The 26,370-nt window shown below is 41.7% G+C and overlaps 1 protein-coding gene and 1 long non-coding RNA gene across 2 annotated transcripts in view; one reads left to right on the top strand and one right to left on the bottom strand.

Annotated features, from left to right (window-relative positions):
• The window catches only part of efl1 (elongation factor like GTPase 1), a 310,425-nt gene that overhangs the window by 243,128 nt on the left and 40,927 nt on the right, over positions 1–26,370 (top strand). The window contains exon 20 of the mRNA XM_049602819.1: positions 9,656–10,185. Coding sequence (XP_049458776.1) covers positions 9,656–10,185 — 530 coding nt within the window. The remainder of the gene's footprint in view (positions 1–9,655; positions 10,186–26,370) is intronic.
• On the bottom strand, positions 23,750–26,362 carry LOC125905669 (uncharacterized). The gene is made up of 3 exons (XR_007451679.1): positions 24,968–26,362; positions 24,748–24,883; positions 23,750–23,948 (listed from the first exon to the last, which is right to left on the bottom strand). It is a non-coding gene; the product is annotated as an uncharacterized LOC125905669 (long non-coding RNA).

The raw sequence follows: 26,370 nt of genomic DNA, 5'->3' as shown, positions 1-26,370 counted from the left end.
CAAAAGGCTTATCAGCTGTTTCTGACTGCCATTACATTCACAGATGCTCAGTAACAGTTTGACACTGGTGTCAGGGCCTTAGTATGTGTGTAGAAGCACCTTCACCTCTTCCTCCATAATACACCTCTGGGAAAACTTATTTGCTTATATAGAGAATAGGGGGCGTGGCAGTATGCTGATTGCATATAACGGGCACAAGCCTGTCAGCTTAGAATGATTCTGATTCATTAACGTACACAGTGGTAACAACAAAATCAGCTGTTGTGCATGTGTCATGAATTCAACGGTGATTTTGCCTGTGCACATATTTTCTGCACAGAGTACAAACATTTCTACACACATATTAGTAAATGAGGCTCATTGTTCTTGTCTGTTTTCAAACAATACTCCGATGCCATCTGTAGTTTAACAGTGTTTGCTGTAATAATTCATTTTCTTCATTACTAGCTATTAATAGACAGCTATTGTTATGTAACAACTTCATTCTGTAAAGTCGTAACAGTGTATGATAATATCTATGGAGTACCTTATACTGTGTGAGCTTTCCCCAGGCTTCTTTCACATGTTTACCACATCCTGACACAATTTTAGACCATCTGTCATCATCAGTATCTTCCCCAAGGTCCCTTTGCCAAATCAGTTTCACGTTAAAAGACATCACACAGGAGGGAGTTAATTACTTTATAAAATTATGAAGCCTTGTGGTTTTCCAGCGGTAATTTGGGGTAGTTTACAATTATGTTATCAGCTATATTGTAGGACTTTGATATAATACAACTTCTTACTTCTCTTTAAGTACTTCCAAAATTGCCCTTTTCCTACCAAATTAAATCGCTAAACCAGATTACTGTATGAGAGACATAAGCCATCCTCAAATAAATCATCAATGGTGCATAACCTGTGGGAAAGCCACTGCTTCCAAAAACAGTATTTTTTCCTCATACGGATTGCAGGGTTATGCCACACTGAGGAGTATCTTTGTAAAGTATGTGTTACTTTTAACATTTTATGGACTTTAATCCACACATCTCTTGAATGCAGAAGGACTTGGTTTGTAATATTACTTGAGGTAAGCAGTGATAGGATTAAATGGTGAGTACAGCTTGTATTCAATGTTTGCTGCTTTATCTACTGCATCATCCCAATATTTTGCTGTTTTAGCCATTTCAAAAGATAAGTGGTACAGTCTCCATGTGGGCACATAACTTAGTCATTTTGATCCTGGCTCTTCTTCCAATCCGTAGAAATTGTTTTATAATGCTAATTTAACCCATTTAATGAAATTGGAGTTAAAGCCGAAATTAGTTAAGGTGGAGAACAAAAAACACCGCTCCACCTCATCAAAGGCTTTCTCTGCATCAACATAGATAGCTGTTACTGGAACATTCTTAGAATGACTCACCGACATTAAATGTAGCAACAATCTGACATTATCAGTAGATGTTCTGTTTTTCATGAATCCCACGTGGTTGGTGTGAATAATACTTGACAAAACACTCTGTCAACGCCCAGCTCAAGATTCAAGTCAAGATTTAGCAAGCTAATTGGTCTGAAATTAGAGGGATCAGCTGCATTTCGACCTGGTTTGGGAATAAGTAAAACTAATCCTTCATTAAAAGTTGGGGCTAAACATCCCTTCTTGAACATCTCCATATTGGGGCAAGAATATCTATAAATGCTTTGTAATACTCTACTGGGAGTCCATCATAGCCAGGAGATTTCCCATTTTTCCTTGCAGATACTGCCTCCCTTATCTCATTTTCTGTTATGGGCAACTCCAATAACTCTGCATCCTCAGGCTGCAGTTTAGGTACATCTACATTAGAAAGAAACAGTTCGATCTTCTCTTGCAGGGTTATAGTGGGTAATGATGAGGTATATAATTTTTCATAATACTGTTGAAATATCTTGTTTATGTCTTTAACAGAAAAGAATTGTCTATGGCCCTGATTGATTACTAGTATCATATTGGATACAGTTTTCTCTTTCAGTTGTCTAGCCAGTAATTTTCCTGTTTTTTCTCCTCCTTCATAAAAAATAGTTTTTAATCTAAACAGTGCATATTCTGCTTTTTTATTATATATCTCATGTTACTGAAATTTGAGCTTGCAGAGCTCCGAGAGCTGCCCATCAGAAAAAAAATGTTTGATTAGTCTTGGTTCCTTATCCTTAGTTTCCTTTTCTAGTTCAGTAATCCTGCTTAGACTTTCTTTTTTCTTTTTAGTGGCCTGTCCTGTAAATTTCCCCCTAATATATGCTTTTGATGCTTCCCAAACTGTCGGAATTTCCTCAGTGCTGCCAATGTTATCAAAAAATGCTCTCAAGTCTCTCTCTCTCTCTCTCTCGAGTTTTTCCTAAAAGCAGAGTCTAATAATAATAATGGGTTCATTCTTCACCTTCCTCTTCTCTGATTATCTGAATTTGTATAAATAAGTAGTTCTCCTGGAGCATGGTGTGTAGGCTAATAGATATGGTTTTTATAGTACAGTCATCTACACTGCTAGGGAAGTCCCTGTCTGCTAGGGAAGTAACTATTAAAAAGAAGTCTATCCTAGATAAGGTTTTGTGACAATGTGAGAAAAATGTATATTCCCTTTCTGTTGGATTGGTAAACCTCCTTCTGTCTGTTAGCTCCACATTTGCAAGATGGCGCCTCTAGGGTAGACGCCTGTTACAGCAGCTCCTGCACACCGCTGAGCTTTTCTCTGTCTTTTCTTTTTAACTTTCTCACTTTGAGTTGTTTTAAGTTTTGCTAGCTAGCACTTATGTTTTGCTTTGTTATGGAGACGAAGACCGCTCTCTTTATAACGGTTTTTGTCCCTTTTTGCTATGGATACGATCGTGTGTGGGGATCCGGTCTTGTGTCCCTACTGGTTTCCAATTTAACTGGTTTCCTTACCGAACAGCCGCAGATGTGCTGCGCCTACGTCAGCAGATTCGTCACAAATTCACAAACATACACAACATATTACTAGCGATTTTAAAGTCGCAGCCCACATCTACCACAGCGAATATGCTTCTGTAAGTGAGCACCACGTACCAGCGACATTAAAAAAAGAAAGGAAAGAAAACATGATATACACAAATTTGCTTCAAGCTGGACTCGATATCACGTCAACAAAAGACAATATAACACTAACCGCACGTCTACCTGTGTGAGCCACAGAGACGCACAGAATGCACGGCTTTCCTCGGGTATTAGTAAGTTACGTCAGCATCCAGGTAACATTTTGATTTGGGCTGACCTGAGACAACTGGTTACCCTCGGCTTGCCTTGAAAATATCCAAGCATATTTATCAGTGTTTCTTGTTCCTTTTCCACAAGTCTACAAACATATTCAGTGCCACATTACAGTCTGTACAACACTGCACACTATGACAAAGCCTGTCATGTTTAAAAAGTGACGATCTAACTCGGAAAATGCTCTCCAAATACGCTAAATAAGATGTAAATAAAAACCAAGCACTTATAGCCACTGGATCATTAGAGGTGAAAAGCAAGGACTGACATTTAGTTTTTTGTGTACTTGCACTTTTGAAAAACCTAATTTGAGTGTTACATCAGTATGTTTTAATTTAAGTAGGATATTATGCTTCGCTGCATTTTAAATGACTTCCGTGACCGAATTAAAAAAATAAAATCATATATGTGTATATATATATATATATATATATATATATATATATATATACATATGATTTTATTTTTTATTTTTTATATCATATATATATATATATATATATATATATATATATATATATATATATATATATATGATATAAAAGGAAAAGGAACAAGAAACACTGATAAATATGCTTGGATATTTTCAAGGCAAGCCGAGGGTAACCAATTGTCTCAGGTCAGCCCAAATCAAAATGTTACCTGGATGCTGACGTAACTTACTAATACCTGAGGAAAGCCGTGCATTCTGTGCGTCTCAGTGGTTCACACAGGTAGACGTGCGATTGGCGTTATATTGTCTTTTGTTGACGTGATATCGAGTCCAGCTTGAAGCAAATTTGTGTATATCATGTTTTCTTTCCTTTCTTTTTTTAATGTCGCTGGTACGTAGTGCTCACTTACAGAAGCATATTCGCTGTGGTAGATGTGGGCTGCGACTTTAAAATCGCTAGTAATATGTTGTGTATGTTTGTGAATTTGTGACGAATCTGCTGACGGAGGCGCAGCACATCTGCGGCTGTTCGGTAAGGAAACCAGTTAAATTGGAAACCAGTAGGGACACAACACCGGCGCCCGGCCGTGCCTCCATTGTTTACACACTGGACCAGCTGTTAGCGCTACAACACACCGCGGTGCGGCCCGAGGAGAGGCACGACATTCCCGCCGAGCTGGAGAGAAGGAGATGGGGATGTCGCGCCGGAGTGCAGCGCCGACACCGGAGGAGACGGTACAAACCCGTCCTCCCGTCCGTCGTCATGGGGAACGTAAGATCGCCCCCCAACAAGATGGATGTGCTGTCGGCGCTGACTCGCCATCAGAGGGAGTACCAGCAGAGCAGTGTGCTGGTGTTTACCGAGACATGGCTGAACGCGGAAGTACCGGACACGATCGCCGCGCTGGACGGATTCCAGCTCATCAGATACGACAGGACAGCGGTAAGAGGAAAGGAGGGGAGCTGGCTGTGTTTGTGAATGATAGATGGTGTAACTCTGGGCACATCACTATCAAGGAACAGCATTGCTGCAGGAACATTGAGCTGCTTGCTGTTGGCATGAGACCATATTATCTACCCAGGGAGTTTTCTCATGTCATTATGGTAGCAGCGTATGTCCCCCCGTCCGCAAAGGCTGAGTCTGCTTGTGACATTCTCCACTCTGTTACAAGTAGGCTGCAGACACAGCACCCTCAGGCCCTCCTTCTGATCTCTGGGGACTTCAATCACGCCTGTCCATCCACCACCCTGCCCACCTTCACCCAGTATGTTTCCTGCCACACCAGAGGCAATAAAACACTGGATTTATTTTATGCCAACACCAAGGAGGCATGCCACTCATTCCCCCTGCCCCCCCGGGAAGAGCTGATCACAACCTGGTTCATCTTCTGCCTGTCTACAGACCTCTGGTGCAGAGAGAACCAGCAACTACCCGCACTGTGAAGAGGTGGTCTGAGGAGGCCCTGAAAGACTGCTTCGAGGAGACTGTGTGGGAGGTACTCAGTGATTCCCATGGGGAGGACATTGACAGTATGACATCATGCATTACGGATTATATTAATTTCTGGGTGGAAAGCACCGTATCCAACAGGACTGTACACTGATTCTCCAACCAAAACCCTGGATTACTCCAGATATAAAAGCTCTCCTGAAGGAGAAGCGGAGAGCTTTTATATCTGGAAATAAGGAGAAACTGAAGGCCGTGCAGAAGGAGCTACGGAGAAACATCAGGCGGGGAAAGGAAGGATATCAATCAATCAATCAATCAATCAATTTTATTTATAAAGCCCAATATCACAAATCACAATTTGCCTCACAGGGCTTTACAGCATATGACATCCCTCTGTCCTTAAGACCCTCACAGCGGATAAGGAAAAACTCCCCAAAAAAACCCCTTTAACGGGGGAAAAAAAAACGGTAGAAACCTCAGGAAGAGCAACTGAGGAGGGATCCCTCTTCCAGGACGGACAGACGTGCAATAGATGTCGTACAGAACAGATCAACATGATAAATTAACAGTAATCCATATGACACAGGGAGAGAGAGAGAGAGAGAGAGAGAGAGAGAGATATGCAGGTAATGACAGTATCTTACAACAACATTAATGGAAGTAATAATATTATAGTTATAGTTCTGGTTACTGCGGTACAATATGTTGAAAGTATGTATTAATACCTGGCAGTATACATGTGTGACAATAATCATATGTGTATAATAACAGAAGAAGTATGACTAATGACTAATGATGGCAGCAGCAGCAGGAGGCATCTGGCGGGACCACGGCAGCAGCACAACCACACGTCACGCTGTCCAGGCACCGCTGTGATATGAGTTAATCTGAGAGACAGTGGAGCACAAAGGCTCCGGAGAAGAAGCCGAGTTAGTGACATCCAGAATGGCCGGGTTAGCTAGATGCAGTAATAGGATACGAGAGAGAGAGAGAGAGAAGGAGAGAAGGGGCCCGGTGTATTATAGAGGGGTCCTCCGGCAGACTAGGCCTAAGTCAGCCTAACTAAGGGCTGGTACAGGACAAGCCTGAGCCAGCCCTAACTATAAGCTTTATCAAAGAGGAAAGTCTTAAGTCTAGTCTTAAATGTGCGGTGTCTGCCTCCCGGACCGTAACAGGAAGATGATTCCACAGGAGAGGAGCCTGATAGCTAAAGGCTCTGGCTCCTGATCTACTTTTGGAGACTTTAGGGACCACGAGTAACCCTGCGTTCTCAGAGCGCAGTGTTCTGGTGGGATAATATGGCACTATGAGCTCTCTAAGATATGATGGAGCTTGACCATTTAGAGCTTTATAAGTTAACAGTAGGATTTTAAATTCAATTCTGGATTTTACAGGAGCCAGTGCAGAGAAGCTAAAACAGGAGAGATATGATCGCGTTTCTTAGTTCCTGTTAGTACACGTGCTGCTGCATTCTGAATTAGCTGGAGAGTTTTTAAGGACTTACTAGAGCTACCTGATAATAGAGAGTTACAATAATCCAGCCTTGAGGTAACAAAAGCGTGGACCAATTTTTCTGCATCTTTTTGGGTCAGGATAGGCCTAATTTTCGCAATATTACGCAGATGAAAAAATGCAGTCCGTGAGGTTTGCTTTAAATGAGAATTAAAAGACAAATCTTGATCAAATGTTACTCCGAGGTTTCTTACGGTAGTGGCAGGGGCCAGAGCAATGCCATCTAGAGAAACTATGTCATCAGATAAAGAGTCTCTGAGTTGTTTGGGGCCAAGAACAATAACTTCAGTTTTGTCTGAATTTAACATCAGGAAATTGGTGCTCATCCAAGTTTTTATGTCTTTAAGGCAATTATGGAGTTTAGTTAATTGATTGCTTTCTTCTGGCTTCATTGATAAATACAACTGAGTATCATCCGCATAACAATGGAAATTTATAGAGTGATTTCTAATGATGTTACCTAACGGAAGCATATATAGAGTAAACAGGATTGGTCCGAGCACAGAACCTTGCGGAACTCCAAAACAAACTTTAGTACGTAAGGATGGTTCATTGCGAACGTCAACAAATTGAAAACGATCAGATAAATAAGATTTAAACCAGCTTAGTGCTGAACCTTTTAAGCCAATTAAGTGATCCAGTCTCTGCAGCAGAATTTGATGGTCAATTGTGTCAAACGCCGCACTAAGATCTAATAAAACAAGTACAGAGACGAGTCCTTTGTCTGAAGCAATCAGAAGGTCATTTGTAATTTTAACTAGAGCTGTCTCAGTGCTATGATGCACTCTAAATCCTGACTGAAATTCCTCAAATAAATTATAAAAAGATATAAAAAGAAGATGGAGGAACAGCTGCAGCAGAGCGACGTCAGCGGAGTCTGGAGAGGTCTGAAAACCATCTCAGGTCACAAACAGCCAGACTCCCAGGCCAGAGGTGACCAGCAGTGGGTGAATGATCTGTATCTGTTCTTCAATAGATTTGATCAGTCTCCCCCTCCCCTGGCCCAGACATCACGGCTGCAACCCCCTTCATCCTCACCTTCACCTTCCCCCCCACCTACACTCCTGGCACACTGCTTCGACACCTCCCCAGGACTTTGTGGACTGGTGCCTGAGGAACCACCTTCAGATCAACGCGGGGAAAACCAAAGAGCTGGTGGTGGATTTCCGCAGGCGCAGACTCCTCCCCCCAACACCGGTGAACATCTGGGGAAAGGACATTGAGATGGTGACATCTTGTAAGTACCTGGGTGTTCATCTTAACAATAAACCGGACTGGACTAATCACATAACAACACTGTACAGGAAAGGCCAAAGCAGACTCTACCTGCTGAGATGGCTCAGGTCTTTTGGAGTGCAGGGGGCGCTCCTGAAGACCTTCTTTGACACTGTGGTGGCATCAGCCATCTTTTACGGAGTGGTCTGCTGGGGCAGTCTTGGCTGCAGATAGGAAGAGACTGGACAAGCTGATCAAGAAGGCCAGCTCTGTGCTGGGATGCTCTCTGGACTCTGTGCAGTTGGTAGGAGAAAGGAGGATGACAGCCAAGCTCTGGAGAGCTCCTTCAGCAATGGAATGATTCACCCAAAGTGTGTGAAGGAACGCTATCACAGGTCCTTCCTGCCTGCTGCTGTCAGGCTTCATAACCAGCACTGCTCACAGTAAACTGCACCATGGACACTTTATGGACACCACTATAAGCATTGCTGTCCCCCATGTTGTTATTTGCACATTCAATATTCACCTTGCACTAAATATGCTCACTTTAATCCATTGCTCACTTTTTTTATCCACTGCTCATTATTATTATTGTTATTATTTATTGCTGTTTCTTGTATCTTTTGTACTTTTTTCTGCATGCCTAGTTTTTTAAGTTTTTAAATATTGAAATCTTTATCTTAATTTGACTTTTTCCCCTTGACTGCTGTAACACTGGAATTTCTCAATTGTGGGACCAATAAAGTTGTATCTTATCTCTTGTCTTATCTTCACAACATGTGTCGTGCGATTATCTCTAAAGTCAGTGAGGGGGCTCTATATGAACTTTTATCTAGTATGGTGTCCATTACTTCATTGCAATCACCTGCTAAGACAATCTGACCCTCTGTGTCCCCAAGAAACTTATTAACCTCATGAAAGAAATTTGTGTCTCCCTTATTAGGTGCATAAATATTACATAATACCATAGGCAATCCCTCTATTATGGCTTCAATACACACAATAACATTTTTTAGATGCGGAAGCAAAATTCTCTCACAAAAACGACCCCAAAAGTCACTGTAGTGTGTAAATGTTTTTGTTTTTTGTTTTAATCGAGTTTCTACATCATTTTCCTACACATTTATTCACCATGGTCTCCAACCTGCAAGTTGGGCTTTAATGCAGCCATTTCCTGAGTGCTAAACGCTCCTCACAAAAAGAAAAAGATGAGGAAAAGAGAGAAAAACCATAAATAAATAAAAGGAAAAAAAAAAGTAATTCTTATTGGTCCGTAGGATTAGCACAGCTACTGTGGCTTTCTCTTACCAGCTTCTCTGTGCCCCGCCCAAGTGTCCTTCATCAGTTCTGAGCTGTTCTCAGAGAAAAGGCTCTGATAAAGCCACTGTACACTACCTGCCAGACACCAACCAGACAAGCAGACAGACACAGTCACAGAGTAGCTGGTGAACATAGTGGAGGTCACCAGAGGGTGGTGGTGGAGACTTAAACAGAGCTAAAAGCAGAGTGAATATTCGGCTTAAATTCATCAAGTTACACAAACATGAATCCAAATGAATTCTATTGTTGTTCTGGTTCTGCTGGATAGTTAAATAAGCTGTTTGCTAACACATTTGCTAGAACAACTTTATATGATGATAATATGTCTCAGGTGTGTGTTCACAGCTTGTTGTGCTGTCTCCAGGTGGCCAAAAAAATCTCAATCATGAGAATGTACTGCATGCCTGGAATTCATAGTAACACAAAGAATGATCTGTAGTACCTTGTAAACCATTATTCATTGTGTTACTGTTCTCGTTTTCAGATGTGGTCCCAATATTCTGCTGAACAGTGTGGACGGTTACCAGCGGCCCTCCCTGTGGCAGTGTCTGGGCAGGGGAGACAAAGCTGGCGAAGGTGGAGCCCAGGCTGCTGTTATTCGAGACTTGGATAACAGCATCATCAGTGGCTTCCAGCTAGCATCTCTGTCAGGGCCCATGTGTGAGGAGCCCCTAATGGGTGTATGTTTCTCTGTGGAGAGGTGGGACATCCAGTCTTTAGCCCCGCCACAATATCATGACTCTGTGGAGGAGGACTCCACATCCCATGAGGCTTTAGCAGACAGCAAAGTGGAACGATGCAGTGAGACATCTGCCCAGGTGGAGGGCACAGCAGCAGGGCCAAACCAGGCCAGGCGCAGGCCAGAAGCTGCAGCTGCAGACTGCTACGGGCCGGTCTCCGGCCAGCTGATTGCTGCCATGAAGGAGGCCTGCCGTCATGCCTTCCAGGCTCAGCCCCAGAGACTCATGGCTGCCATGTATACCTGCGAGATCATGGCCACTGCTGAGGTGCTAGGTAAGAGAGCATTGTCAACCCATTTCTGCATCACGAAGAAAATATTCTTGGTCTGATAATGGCCAGTCTCTCCATGTTCTTTCTTTGTTTTGTTCCTGCTTTGTTTGTTTGTTTGGTTGGCTGGTTGGTCGGTTTTCTTTTGTTTTTTTCTTTTGTTGTTTTTAATAGTGATTATTAAAAATCCCTCTATATTCACTCAAGTTGTATATTTCTGCAGATAGCATGGGTTTTACTTGTCAGGGTTTTGGAATCTCTGCCATTCAGATGTCTGCCTCCACCCCAACACAGTGGAAGTGAATGGGAATTTTGTTTGTGGTGAAGGACATGACACACTAGAATGGTGTCCATCCTGGTCCTATACATCTATAGTAGAGCTTTGAAGGCCCAACCCCAACCTGAGCCCAAAATATGGCAGCAGTTTGGGAACTAAACCTGATTAAAAACCCAAATGCACCGTAATTTTTTTAATATTAAAATAAAACCCAAGGAAATTATTAATCGGTTAGGGTTAGGGCTGTACCCCCAGTGAGGTTAGGGTTAGGGAAAACTACATTTATTATGAGCTTAGGGCTGACATGTTTCCTTGCACCACTTCTTTTTCTCTTCCTTCATTTATTTCAAGAGTCTGTTGTCAGCTCCATGTCTCGCATGCAACAGGTTTGGCAGAACAGACTGCGCCCCACAGTGCATCTCCACCTTTGAGTATGCACGGCGGTCCTTGACAATGCATTGCACAGATGATGCTCACTGCTCTCCGCTGCATGTTACGCACAACTCTCCCCTGCTGAGGAGGTAGAAGCAAATACTGCCAACCAACTCACCTTGCGGCCTCTCTCTCTCTCCCAGTTTCATGCATCTCCTGTGCAGTGCACTGGAGTTTGTGTGCAGTATGTTAGCAAATTACGCCCCCCCCCCCCCACCCCCAAATTCTGATGTTTTGTCAGTTCAAATCTATTAAAAATCTCAACATTTTTATTAGTAATAATTGATTATCCATTATTCTTTTCATGAAATTCTGCACCCTTTTTTCATCCAAAAAGTTCTATTTTAACTTCATCTGTCCACAGAACTTGTGGACAGAGTAGGGCTGGGCGATAAATCGATTTTATCGATTAATTTGAATTTGCAGTTTAGGCCAATTTGTTTTAATGAAAATCGAGTTTCTATTTAAAATCTGCCACTACCGCTCCATGCTGGGCTCCGGTAGTTCGCTCCGGCGTGCTTGATACAAACAACATGGCAGCGAGCGGGGAAGAACTCCTTCTCAAGAAAGGGAACGAGTTCTTCAACGCTTTTGTGTGCACACCTGTGTCTGTGTCTGTGTCTGTGTCTGTGTGTGCATGCTCACCTGTGTGTGTGTGTGTGTGTGTGTGTGTGTGTGTGCGCATCAGGGCCAAACTCCGCCGTGTGACACAGAGAGCAGAGGAGGATTTTAGACACGCACCGTGTAGGGACATAAATGACATGCCGTTGTGTAAATAAGATGAATAAGTGTTATCAAGCCACACACATCAGGCTCAGCCTGTAACATAAGGCTATTTAGTTTGTTTAATAAAAGGACAAGGTATAGACCTGTTCTATAGGAAAAGTAACCTTAAATGACTTCTGTTGTGATCCAATATAATGGTAGGGGAAACACTGCTGTATGATAAGAAAGGGGTCCGGTGGAAAGTGATCACAGATGCAGTCGCAATGTATATTGCAAGAGATATGGTGCCCATATATAGGCTACCGTGGAAAAGCTGGGGTTTATTCACATGCTGAAAGTTTTGGACCCCAGGTATGTGCTACCAGGCTGCAATTTTTTTATTTTTTTTTAAACTAGGAGGGGAAAAAATCGATTTAAATCGTGAATCGGATTTTTTTTTTTTTTTAGGCCATATCGCCCAGCCCTAGGACAGAGTAAAGGTTTTCTTCCAATGACTCTTTCATGACAGTCATATTTGTACAGGTGATGCTACAAAGTCTGCTAAATCTTCCTGCAGGTCTTTTGCAGGCAAACAGGGGTTTTAACTTGCCTTTCTAACAATCCTGCGGGCAGCTCTCTCTACATGTTGTTTTTGGTCTTCCAGACCTCAACTTGACCTCTGCCATTTCTTAACTACATTACAAACTGAGGAAACAGCTACCTGAAAACACTTTGCTATCTTATTATAGCCTTCTCCTGCCTTAAGGGTATCAATTATTTTAGTTTTCAGAGTGCTAGGCAGCTGTTAAGAGAAGCCCATGGCTGCTTATTGTTGGGACAAGATTTCAGGAGTCAGAAGGCTTTGAAATTTACATCACCTGGCCTTTCCTCATGATGAGATTTTTATTCTGTGTGTGTGTGTGTGTGTGTGTGTGTACTGTGTATGTTAAGTGAGTGTCTGTGTGTCTCTGCCTCAGCTCTTTGTTGCTCCCCATTCTCAAACCTTACACTGTAAAATATTCTACTGTACATTTACAATACATTACTGGCTCCTAGTTGCATTACTTTCACAGTAAGTTACTGTATCATTTTTACAGTAAATTCTTGGAAAATGACAGCTGTATACTGTGATCTCACAGTAGTTATGCCTGCATATTCCTGTGATTTAGCAGTATGCTCATGTAAAATTACTATCTTTAACTGTAAACTCACAGTTAAAGCCCATTACATTACTGTGATATAACAGTATGTTCCTGTTATTCACTGTATTACATAATAAACTGTAACTTTACAGTTTATGTACATTGGATTACTGTAATTTAGCAGTATGCTCCCATAGAAGTGATTTAGCAGTGTACTTCTGTAAAATTACTATATTTACCTGCATGGATGTCACAATAAAATTCTGAATGTGGTAATGTATCACAGTGAAGGCCTGTGAGGTGCTAATAATATAATTTATTGTGAAATATTACAGTTAGAAGCCGAGTTAGGGATATGCAAAAATAGGACTTAGCAAATGAAGAAGAACCAACTTTTCAGAAACTGAGGATAGAGAGAGAAGGAGAGAAGGGGCGCAGTGTATCTGTGAGGTCAGACTAGGCCTTTGTCAGCCTAACTAGTGACTGGTCAAAGGCAAGCCTGAGCCAGCCCTAACTACAGTTCCAATCAAAATTATTCAACCCCCATTGCATATTAGGCTTATTGGCAAAATGTACAATTTTTCAGCTGTTTGCAATAAACAAAGTAGACAAGAACAGTTGAAATAGTTTAATAAAACTAATATTACCATGGTATCCAAACTCAACACAAAATGCTACTTTTAATCACTACTGCAGTCTCAAAATTATTCAACCCCCTGTCTCAAGCACACCTGATGCAACTAATCACAATTATTCAACCCCCTGTTTCAAGCACACCTGGTGCAACTTATCAAGGGCTTCATTAGTTCAGCTGTGCTTGAGACAAAACACATAAATACCTGGACTGGGTAGGGTTTTGTTGAGAGTGACGTTTGATTGCACGTTAGAAATATGGCTAAGTCAAAAGAATTGTCCAAAAAGTTCACAGAAGAAATCATTGCCTTGCACAAACAAGGAAAAGTATACAAAACGATAGCAAAAGCTCTGAATGTTCCTAGAGATACAGTTGGAAGCATAGTTCGCAAGTTCAAAGTCAAAGGAACAGTGGCTACACTACCTGGACGTGGCAGAAAGAGGAAACTATCAGCGGCTGCCACCAGATTCCTGAGGAGGCAAGTGGTCAAAAACCCTCAAGTGACTGCAAAACACCTACAGCAAGACTTGGTGGCAGCAGGCACTGAGGTTTCAGTTTGTACAATAACGCGCATACTAAACACTGAAGGGCTCCATGCCGGGACTCCAAGACGTACACCACTACTGACCTAAAAGCACAAGAAAAGTCGGCTCCATTATGCTCAAAACTATATAAATAAGCCACGGTTTTGGAATTCTGTTCTGTGGAGTGATGAAACAAAACTGGAACTTTTCGGGCCTATGGAACAGCGGTATGTCTGGAGGAAGAAGAATGTAGCATACGCTGAAAAGAACGCCCTGCCTACAGTGAAGCATGGCGGTGGCTCAGTGATGCTCTGGGGCTGCTTTCCTGCCTCTGGCACTGGAAACCTGCAGCGTGTGGAGGGCACGATGGATTCAGTCAAGTATCAGGAAATCTTAGGTAAAAACATCGTGCTGTCTGTGAGGAAGCTGAAGCTTGGGCGTCATTGGACCTTCCAACAGGATAATGATCCCAAGCATACCTCAAAGTCCACCAAGGCTTGGTTTCAGAAGAAGAAATGGAAGATTCTAGAGTGGCCATCACAGTCGCCTGACTTGAACCCCATAGAAAATCTCTGGTGGGATTTGAAGAAGGCGGTTGCAAAACGCACACCCAAGAATATTACTGAACTGGAGGCCATTGCCCATGAGGAATGGGCTAAGATTCCTCAGGAATGCTGTCTGAAGCTGGTGTCTGGCTATGCATCACTTTTGCAGCAGGTCATAACAGCAAAAGCGTGCTCTACTAAGTACTGAAGATGCTTGTCATGAAGGGGTTGAATAATTTTGAGACTGCAGTAGTCATTAAAAGTAGCATTTTATGTTGAATTTGGATCAAAACCCTTGTAATATTAGTTTCATAGAACTACTTAAACAGTTCTTGTGTAATTTGTTTATTGCAAACAGCTGAGAAATTGTATATTTTGCCAATAAGCCTAATATGCAATGGGGGTTGAATAAATTTGATTGCAACTGTATAAGCTTTATCAAAAAGGAAAGTCTTAAAGGGAAATTTTGGTTTATTTCAACCTGTCTCCTATCGTCCTAAATTTGTTTCAAGTGACTAGTGACATAAAAATAATAGTTAGCATGTTAGCCGTTAGCCTAGATACAGCCGGGGCGCATAGTAGCGTCAGACCTGTTAAAACATAAGTGAACGGGCATACTTCAAGTGCAAAGTTAGTCCACTAAACAAGCTTTTTTTCCACAAAGACCGCCTCACATCGTTAGGATAAATGTCAGAGAACATATAGAAAACGACATGTAAACGTGTTGTCTTACCTTACCAGTGTGGTGCCATGTTTGTTTACCATTTAGCTCTGCTTTCCAAAGCACGGCTGAAATATTGTGAGAGCAAGCAGCGATCTCATACCGTGCCTGAAATCTCACGAGCTCTAGATAAAGCCCAGCTGGATACTACTCCAGGTGGAGATGTCTCGTCCTCGGTCACATCCAGACTTTGAAAATAAGGCTGCAACCGGTCCCATTCCTTGCAACAGAGGCATTCCTCTTCTGTGGGCACTGGGGCACAGCATTCACAGGTACACCACCAATCTCCAGAGCTACGCAGCCTTGCAGCAGCTATTCCTCCCCTCTCGTCCCCTACCTGTTGTGCCTCTCTCTCTCTCCTCCTCCGTTCTTCAATTTCACAAAGCTCTCCCTCAGTGTATTCTGGCTCAAATAAATAAGGGCGGCCATCAAACTCTGCAAAATCAAATTCCTCCTCCACAAAGTCGAAGTCTGGCAAAAAGTCAGCCATTATTCTATAAATCTTTCATAAAATAAATGAATGAACTTTTCAGGCTACTGTCCAGTTCTGCCTTCCAGCTGTTGCTGCTTGTTCTTGCGAGATTTCAGGCACAGTATGAAATCGCTGCTTGTTCTTGCAATATTTCGCTTTGGAAAGCAGAGCTAAATGGTAAACAAACATGGCACCACACCGGTAAGGTAAGACAACACGTTTACATGTCGTTTTCTATGTTCTCTGACATTTATCCTAACGATATGAGGCGGTCTTTGTGGAAAAAAAGCTTGTTTAGTGGACTAACTTTGCACTTGAAGTATACCCGTTCACTTACGTTTTAACAGGTCTGACGCTACTATGTGTCAGACCTGTTAAAACGACCTATTTAGGACGATAAGAGACAGGTTGAAATAAACCGAAATTTCCCTTTAAGTCCAGTCTTAAATGAGGAGATGGTGTCTGCCTGAAACAGGAAGATGGTTACACAGAAAAGGAGCCTGATAGCTGAAGGCTCTGGCTCCTGTTCTACTTTTGGAGACTGTAGGACACACAAGTAACCCTGAATTCTCAGAGTGCAATGATCTGGTGGGATAATAGATATGAGATATGACAGATCCTGACCATTTAGAGCTTTGTTAGTTAAGAGGCTTTTAAATTCAATATTGGATTTTACAGGGAGCCAGTGCAGAGAAACAAAAACAGGTAAAATATGATCTCTTTTCTTAGTTCCTGTCAGTAAAGGTGCCACTGAGTTCTGGAAGAATTATTAGAGCACCCTGATAATAGGGTATTGCAGTAATCCAGCCTAGAGGTAACAAATGTGTGAACCAATTTTTCTGCATGTTTTGCGGACAGGGTAGGCCTAATTTTTGCAATATTACACAGATGAAAGAACGCAATCCATGAAGTTTTATACGGCAGTTAAAAGACAAATCTTGATCAAATATTACCCTGAGGTTTCTTAAAGTCGTGTGAGAGGCCAGAGCAATGCCATCCAGAGACACTATATCTTCAGATAGAGAGTTTCTTAGGTGTTTGGGGCCAAGAACAATAACCTCAGTTTTGTCTGAATTTAACATAAGGAAATTGGAACTCATTCAGGTTTTTATGTCTTTAAGGCAGGTTTGAAGTTTAGTTAATTGATCCGTTTCCTTTGGCTTTATTGATAGATATAATTGTGTATCATCTGCATAGCACAAGGAAGTTTACAGAGTGATTTCTAATGATGTTACCTAAGGGAAGCATATATAAAATCAATAGAATTGTTCTGAGCACAGAACCTTGTGGAACTCCAAAACAAACTTCAGTATGCGAAGATGATTCATCATGAACATCAGGGATGCAAACAGCTCGCTTTTCAGAGACTCGCTTTTTTCATGTCAATTTGGGTGACTGTTGGGAATCGTGTAGATCCGGGGTGGGGGGATTGGCGTGGACGTGGAAGAGTCTGGTTAATAATTCCACTAACAAAAATGAAATGAGCAGATGACAGTGCTGCATGCAAAACAACTGTGTCGTGCGCATGCAAGCGTGAACCACTTGTTTTCATTTGGATGATGTGCTGCTGGATCAGAGATCATAGAGCGCTACGCATAGGGCAGGGTTTTCAGGTCCACTTATTAACCGTGACTTTGGGCTTGTTTCTAAAGTGGAGTTGCTTATTTGGGCTTGCTCTCTAAACGTCGCCTTTCTCTATATATATCCATCTAATAAGTTATGTAAACGTATGATGTTTGGACAGGATGTTTACACAGCTCCGCTTCCTCCGCCCCTCTCCTTCTCCGTATACACACAGGTGACAGTCAGTCAATGAGACTTTTCACATTTAAATTGCGTGATTAATGGAGGTTCTTTAACTATTTTGCTTACAAGTGGGCAAAATATGGAAAGAATAGATTTGTAGAAAGAGAGAGGATTAAAAGATTCGACTTCAAGAGGGGGACGATTCAAAGGCAGTGTGCAGATTCAGATTCTGTGTGAAATATGTACTCTTCATTCAGATCTTGTTCCGCATACTAGCACTGTTACAGTGAAAGTAAAATGGCTCCTTATATGCAATTTCTTTACTTTAATTTTCATTCATTCATTTATTCTTTCCACATTTTTGGTCGGCTAGTTGGTTTGGTAGAGTTCAAGGGCAGTAAATATAATGTATTTGTTTTTTTGTTTTTTTTTAAACACTTTATTTGTAATTTTCCAAATATCCTATAAAACAATCATATTCTCTGTTTTACAAATAGCCATAGCAAAAACAGTCCCAAAAGAGAGAGACTGACAGACAAAAAAAAACAAAAAAAAAAAAAACAAGTGCACCTAGTATTCCTTATCCAAGGGCAGGTATAAAAGCTCAGAGTTCCAGTTCAAGACCAGGTAAATTGTTCACATAAGTTATTAGAGGGTCCCAGGTTTTGTGGAATCTGTGGATGGAACCGTTGAGGGTACATCTGATCTTTTCCAGCTTTACATTCTGCATAATGTCCCTAATCCAGTGGTGGTGTGATGGAGGAGCAACAGCCTTCCATTTAAATAAAATCAAGCGTCTAGCTAACAAGGAGGAGAAGGCAATGACCCTCTGTAAATGAGCGGGGTGAGGAGATCCCGTCGGTTCAGAAAACCAACCGAGAACAGCAACCAAGGGAGAAGGTGAAATATTATAACCATATGCATTAGAGATGACTTCAAAAAAGGATGACCAGAAAGGGACAAGTTTCGGACAAGACCAGAACATATGACAGGAGGTAGCCGGGGTCTGTTTACATCTATCGCACGATGGGTCTATATTCTGAAATATTCTTGCTAGTTTAGCTTTCGAGAAGTGTAACCGATGCAACACTTTAAACTGTATTAAAGCATGTCTGGAGCATATGGAAGAAGAGTGGACTCTAGTAAGAGCCATATCCCATTCTTCATCGCACAGCGGGACCCCCAAATCACTTTCCCACTGTTCTCGAATATGGGAAATGGAGCTATAGCTACAGCTATCCATGATACGGGAATAGATAAATGATGTTCTCCTCTTATTCAGCATATTGACCCTTAATAGAGAATCCAAACAGGAAGGAGAGGGAAGGGTAGGGAAATTAGCAAACTTTTTACGAGTAAAATCTCTAATTTGCAAGTATCGAAAAAAATGATTATTGGTCAGACCGAATTTTCCGGATAACTGTTCAAAGCTAGCAAAAGTATCATTAACAAATTTTCAATACTACGAATTCCCTTGTCACACCAAATTTTGAAGCCATTGTCCACTAAAGATGGTTGAAAAAGATGATTACGTATTATTGGTGAGTGAACCGAAATACTCTGAATACCCAGACATCTTTTGAACTGCTTTACAATGCGTAGTGATTGAGTTACAATTATATTATCCTTAATATTATTAACTAGCGATGGTAGGGATGCACAGAGTAAGGCAGGAGTGAGTGTGGACTGCTTGTAACCTTTTCAATCTGGAGCCATGCAGGATCTTATCCTTCCAGTCTTTTAACCACAGAGAGATGGCATTAAATTCGCAGCCCAATAATACGTGCATAAATTTTGGAAGTGAAAGCTCACTCACCATTTCGGTCTTTCCATAAATTCTTTTCTTATACGAGCTGATTTATTATTCCATATAAAAGAAGAAACCATTTGATTAAATGCCTTGAAAAAAGATTTTGGTATGAAAACAGGTATCGCCTGAAACAAATACAGAAACTTTGGTACAATATTCATTTTTACAGAATTTACTCTCCCGATCAGAGATAATGGCAAAATAGACCATCTTTTAATATCTTGTTTGCACTGTTCTAACAGAGGAGTAAGGTTACTTTTAAATAGACTGTAATAGGATTTGGTGACTTTTACACCCAGATATGTAAAGGACTCAGCAGATATATTAAATGGCAGATTGGGATATTCTCTAGCATTACTATTAATGGGGAAATATTCGCTTTTAGTAAAATTTAATTTACAGTACAGGCCAAAAGTTTGGACACACCTTCTCATTCAATGCGTTTTCTTTATTTTCATGACTATTTACATTGTAGATTCTCACTGAAGGCATCAAAACTATGAATGAACACATGTGGAGTTATGTACTTAACAAAAAAAGGTGAAATAACTGAAAACATGTTTTATATTCTAGTTTCTTCAAAATAGCCACCCTTTGCTCTGATTACTGCTCTTGGCATTCTCTCCATGAGCTTCAAGAGGTAGTCACCTGAAATGGTTTCCACTTCACAGGTGTGCCTTATCAGGGTTAATTAGTGGAATTTCTTGCTTTATCAATGGGGTTGGGACCATCAGTTGTGTTGTGCAGAAGTCAGGTTAATACACAGCCGACAGCCCTATTGGACAACTGTTAAAATTCATATTATGGCAAGAACCAATCAGCTAACTAAAGAAAAACGAGTGGCCATCATTACTTTAAGAAATGAAGGTCAGTCAGTCCGGAAAATTGCAAAAACTTTAAATGTGTCCCCAAGTGGAGTCGCAAAAACCATCAAGCGCTACAACGAAACTGGCACACATGAGGACCGACCCAGGAAAGGAAGACCAAGAGTCACCTCTGCTTCTGAGGATAAGTTCATCCGAGTCACCAGCCTCAGAAATGGCAAGTTAACAGCAGCTCAGATCAGAGACCAGATAAATGCCACACAGAGTTCTAGCAGCAGACCCATCTCTAGAACAACTGTTAAGAGGAGACTGCGCGAATCAGGCCTTCATGGTCAAATAGCTGCTAGGAAACCACTGCTAAGGAGAGGCAACAAGCAGAAGAGATTTGTTTGGGCCAAGAAACACAAGGAATGGACATTAGACCAGTGGAAATCTGTGCTTTGGTCTGATGAGTCCAAATTTGAGATCTTTGGTTCTAACCGCCGTGTCTTTGTGAGACGCAGAAAAGGTGAACGGATGGATTCCACATGCCTGGTTCCCACTGTGAAGCATGGAGGAGGAGGTGTGATGGTGTGGGGGTGTTTTGCTGGTGACACTGTTGGGGATTTATTCAAAATTGAAGGCACACTGAACCAGCATGGCTACCACAGCATCCTGCAGTGACATGCCATCCCATCCCCTTTGCGTTTAGTTGGACGATCATTTATTTTTCAACAGGACAATGACCCCAAACACACCTCCAGGCTGTGTAAGGGCTATTTGACCAAGAAGGAGAGTGATGGAGTGCTGCGGCAGATGACCTGGCCTCCACAGTCACCGGACCTGAACCCAATCGAGATGGTTTGGGGTGAGCTGGACCGCAGAGTGAAGGCAAAGGGGCCAACAAGTGCTAAACACCTCTGGGAACTCCTTCAAGACTGTTGGAAAACCATTTCAGGTGACTACCTTTTGAAGCTCATGGAGAGAATGCCAAGAGTGTGCAAAGCAGTAATCAGAGCAAAGGGTGGCTATTTTGAAGAAACTAGAATATAAAACATGTTTTCAGTTATTTCACCTTTTTTTGTTAAGTACATAACTCCACATGTGTTCATTCATAGTTTTGATGCCTTCAGTGAGAATCTACAATGTAAATAGTCATGAAATTAAAGAAAACACATTGAATGAGAAGGTGTGTCCAAACTTTTGGCCTGTACTCTATATCCAGATATATTTCCAAATTCCTGCAAGACTCGAAGGATTTTGGGGATAGATGTGACAGGGTTGGTGACATATAATAACAGATCGTCTGCATAAAGCGAGACAGTGTGAGTTAGGCCACCACGTGAAATACCTTGTATACTGTTATTGCATCTAAGAGCTATGGCAAGTGGCTCTATAGCTAAAACGAAAAGCAACGGACTCACTGGATCCCCTTGTTTTGTCCCTCTTTGAAGAGGAAAGTACCCAGATGAGATACCGTTGGTATAAACTGAGGCAGTTGGATCAGTGTAAATGAGCTTAATAAGTTGAATGAAATTAGGGCCAAAACCAAACCTGCTAAGTGTATGAAAAAGATACTCCCACTCGACCCGATCAAACGCCTTTTCGGCATCAAGCGATATTACTGCTTCTGAGGATGGAGTGTTAGATTTAGTATAGATGATATTAAACAATCGTCTCAAGTTAAAATAGGATTGTCTGCCCTGGATAAACCCAGTCTATTTGTAAAGTAATTTTGGTTGCTTATGAAACGCTGATAAGTCCATGCATATACTGCATCCTATATACACACACATATACAGTATATATATATATATATACACACACATCTATATGTATATATATATATATATATATATACAGTACAGGCCAAAAGTTTGGACACACCTTCTCATTCAATGCGTTTTCTTTATTTTCATGACTATTTACATTGTAGATTCTCACTGAAGGCATCAAAACTATGAATGAACACATGTGGAGTTATGTACTTAACAAAAAAAGGTGAAATAACTGAAAACATGTTTTATATTCTAGTTTCTTCAAAATAGCCACCCTTTGCTCTGATTACTGCTTTGCACACTCTTGGCATTCTCTCCATGAGCTTCAAGAGGTAGTCACCTGAAATGGTTTTCCAACAGTCTTGAAGGAGTTCCCAGAGGTGTTTAGCACTTGTTGGCCCCTTTGACTTCACTCTGCGGTCCAGCTCACCCCAAACCATCTCGATTGGGTTCAGGTCCGGTGACTGTGGAGACCAGGTCATCTGCCGCAGCACTCCATCACTCTCCTTCTTGGTCAAATAGCCCTTACACAGCCTGGAGGTGTGTTTGGGGTCATTGTCCTGTTGAAAAATAAATGATCGCCCAACTAAACGCAAACCGGATGGGATGGCATGTCGCTGCAGGATGCTGTGGTAGCCATGCTGGTTCAGTGTGCCTTCAATTTTGAATAAATCCCCAACAGTGTCACCAGCAAAACACCCCCACACCATCACACCTCCTCCTCCATGCTTCACAGTGGGAACCAGGCATGTGCAATCCATCCGCTCACCTTTTCTGGCCTCACAAAGACACGGGCGGTTGGAACCAAAGATCTCAAATTTGGACTCATCAGACCAAAGCACAGATTTCCACTGGTCTAATGTCCATTCCTTGTGTTTCTTGGCCCAAACAAATCTCTTCTGCTTGTTGCCTCTCCTTAGCAGTGGTTTCCTAGCAGCTATTTGACCATGAAGGCCTGATTGGCGCAGTCTCCTCTTAACAGTTGTTCTAGAGATGGGTCTGCTGCTAGAACTCTGTGTGGCATTCATCTGGTCTCTGATCTGAGCTGCTGTTAACTTGCCATTTCTGAGGCTGGTGACTCGGATGAACTTATCCTCAGAAGCAGAGGTGACTCTTGGTCTTCCTTTCCTGGGTCGGTCCTCATGTGTGCCAGTTTGTAGCGCTGATGGTTTTTATGACTCCACTTGGGGACACATTTAAAGTTTTTGCAATTTTTCCGGACTGACTGACCTTCATTTCTTAAAGTAATGATGGCCACTCGTTTTTCTTTAGTTAGCTGATTGGTTCTTGCCATAATATGAATTTTAACAGTTGTCCAATAGGGCTGTCGGCTGTGTATTAACCTGACCTCTGCACAACACAACTGATGGTCCCAACCCCATTGATAAAGCAAGAAATTCCACTAATTAACCCTGATAAGGCACACCTGTGAAGTGGAAACCATTTCAGGTGACTACCTCTTGAAGCTCATGGAGAGAATGCCAAGAGTGTGCAAAGCAGTAATCAGAGCAAAGGGTGGCTATTTTGAAGAAACTAGAATATAAAACATGTTTTCAGTTATTTCACCTTTTTTTGTTAAGTACATAACTCCACATGTGTTCATTCATAGTTTTGATGCCTTCAGTGAGAATCTACAATGTAAATAGTCATGAAAATAAAGAAAACGCATTGAATGAGAAGGTGTGTCCAAACTTTTGGCCTGCACTGTATATGTGGCAACAGGAGAGATGGAGGGAAGTTTAGGTTACCAAGTTAATGGTGAATATTAACATTAATTAGTCAACCAGGACAAGCCAGACAACGCCACCCTGGGAGTTTCGCCCAAGGAGATAGATAGTTAGATAGATAGTTAGATATACAAAACCCCAAATAAGGCACTCAGGTTCACTCTACAGTGAGGCAGGAGACGTGTTTCCAAGTTTAGAAAAATCAATGCTTTATTACAAAATACGTCGCTAAAACACACTAGACACACCGTCCACACAGGGATGTAAGAAAAGGGGGACCTTTCAGTACTGAGGCTTACCGGCAGGGAGATGGGTCGACAAGGGTGTGAGGGATCCAACAAAATTAAGGTCACCCCAATCACACGTGACAGCCACACACACAAAAGAACACCAAAAGAAAGGGGAAGCCACCACCCAGGACACCAGGACCCCACCACCTTTGGCTCTCAGCAACTAAAGGGGGAAGAAGGAAATAAAATTAATGGGGTTGCACTCAGAAATGACCATAAACAAAAACAACCAAAACAAACAAAAACAAACCTTAAATAAACAAAACTTGTAAGGTTGGCAGCCAAAAGATTACAAATTACACCCCCCCCCCCCCCCAAAAAAACCCAAATGCACAAATATAAACTGCCAAAAAAAAACAGTTACTAACAAAATAAATCAAAATACCACAAATCGATATTCATAAAGAAATCCAAAATTCACAAAAATCAGGAATGAAATAATATAAGTCACCAGCCATAGAAATTAAGTTAACACAATACAACTTAATCAAAACAATGCATTAAACTTAATCCTCTGGGGACCATAAATAAACTCGAAAAAATGTAACAAAACAAAATAACAAAATCAGAGCTCCAAACCAGATTGGGTGAGGGTGAACCCCACAGTTCACACACACACGCACACACACACACTCTTTAAGACCAGAGCGGTTGCGTATGGAACTGGTCTAAAATAAGGGCCTTCTATTCAGTGTCTTGGGTATGCGCCACCAAAGAAGGGCGAAGCAGTTAGCGCCAGGCACAGCAGACAGTAAACCAAGCAAAGCCCAGTGACGCAAAGCAGCGTGCAACAGCAGCCGCAGACGAGCAAGTCAGGAGAGGCACAAAGCAGAGCAAGGCAAAGCAACAGTGATCTTTAACGCTGCCTCCGTTTTGTAGTACCTGCACCCAAATAAACCAAATTAAATTCTCACTTAAGGCTGAACTTGAGAGCGACAACAATTGCCATCAGGCTGACTTACCGATCAGGTGGTGTTTGATCACCTGAGCGAGAGCGGAGGAGAGCTCGCGCTGTGCAGCAGCGGGAGGAGGACAGCCAGACAGCTCAGGGGAACAGTGCACGTCATTAGCGTCAGCCCGGGAGAGCAATGCAGGAAGCTACATACAAACAAACCATCTAATTAAATTGTGAAGCAAACGGCCAAATTTCCAAATGTGTACAGGCAGCTACTGCTACATTACCTGCGTAGGTGGCAGCGGGGAAAGGAAGCGAGGTGACCAGGAAGTGGACGGTCTCGGAGCCAACGAGCAAGAGAGAGTCAGACTGAACACAGCCTCCTCATATAGAGTGCTCTCATGCTGTGATTGGCTACAAAGTGGAGATGAGAGCAAGGAAGCACACTCTCTCATTCAGGGTGGGGATGAGCATCTCACCCTGCTACATATATATAGACAGATTAACTAATACAGTGGCCTCTGGCTATTTTTAAGGTTGTCATTTTCATGCCAAACAACGCAAACATTCCATAAAAAATCTGCATTTTATATCAATTCCACAGTAAGCAAGTACCTTGTAGCTGGTATAAAAATAAATTGTGGAAAGATGTAGGTTGAACTGCACTCTGTTTTGGTAGTTTTGCTGAAACATTCTACTTTGTTCATTTGCAGAATGAGGGAAATTGAGTGTTAGTGTATTTTAATATTCAGAATTTCTTTTCTTTTTTTTTTTTTATTATACAGTCAAGATGTAAAAACTATTATCCAACACTTAAGGGCACTTGCTCCAGGATATTCAGATGGCTCTTAGTTTGAAACTGACATGTTATTTGTAGTAGGCCAATCTAGCCGCTTTGTTCAATGTAAAGAGCATGAAGAAATGTATAAAGATTTGGACCTCTAGCAAGATGGTCATGATGGCTCAACGGATTTGTTCTGTTTTGGAATACACATTATTCTTCCAAATTAGTGTTCGTGTATTTCAATATTCAGAATTTCGCTTCGACAAACTCTCTTTTTTTGACCATACACCTGTTTGCATCCCTGGAACATGAACAAACTGAAGTTGATCGGATAAATAGGATTTAAACTGATCGATGTCGATCATGTCTAATATAGAAGTGTTAATTAGAGGTAAGAGTTCTTTAAGTAGCGTAGTTGGGATGGGGTCTAAGAAACATGTTAATGATTTAGATGAAGAAATCACTGAGGTCAGTTGTTGAAGGGTAATCGGAGAGAAGCAATCTAAATATATCTCAGGTCTTACAGCTGTGTTTAAGGTCCCTTTGTTTGAAGGCTGATCGGTACTGTGTGAGGACAGGAGGTCATGAATTTTGCCTCTAATAGTTAGAATTTTGTCATTAAAAAAGCTCATAAAATCATTTCTGCTGAGGGCTAAAGGAATACAAGGCTCAACAGAGCTGTGACTCTTTGTCAACCTGACTACAGTGCTGAAAAGAAACCTGGGGTTGTTCTTATTTTCTTCTATTAATGCTGAGTAATAGTTTGCTCAGGCATTGTGGAGGGCCCTCCTATACATTTTAAGACTGTCCACACCTGATAACTTATTTCTTGAAAACATTCTCCCAGAAATCTGAGCACCTCTTCTGCTGTATATACTGGGTGTGTCCCAACGGTGTGTCTTTCTA

The sequence above is a fragment of the Epinephelus fuscoguttatus genome, linkage group LG2, assembly GCF_011397635.1.
Source record: "Epinephelus fuscoguttatus linkage group LG2, E.fuscoguttatus.final_Chr_v1".
In the NCBI taxonomy this organism is placed as follows: domain Eukaryota; kingdom Metazoa; phylum Chordata; class Actinopteri; order Perciformes; family Serranidae; genus Epinephelus; species Epinephelus fuscoguttatus.
The sequence above is the reverse complement of the archived record's forward strand: the minus strand, read 5'-3'. Positions and strand labels throughout refer to the sequence as shown.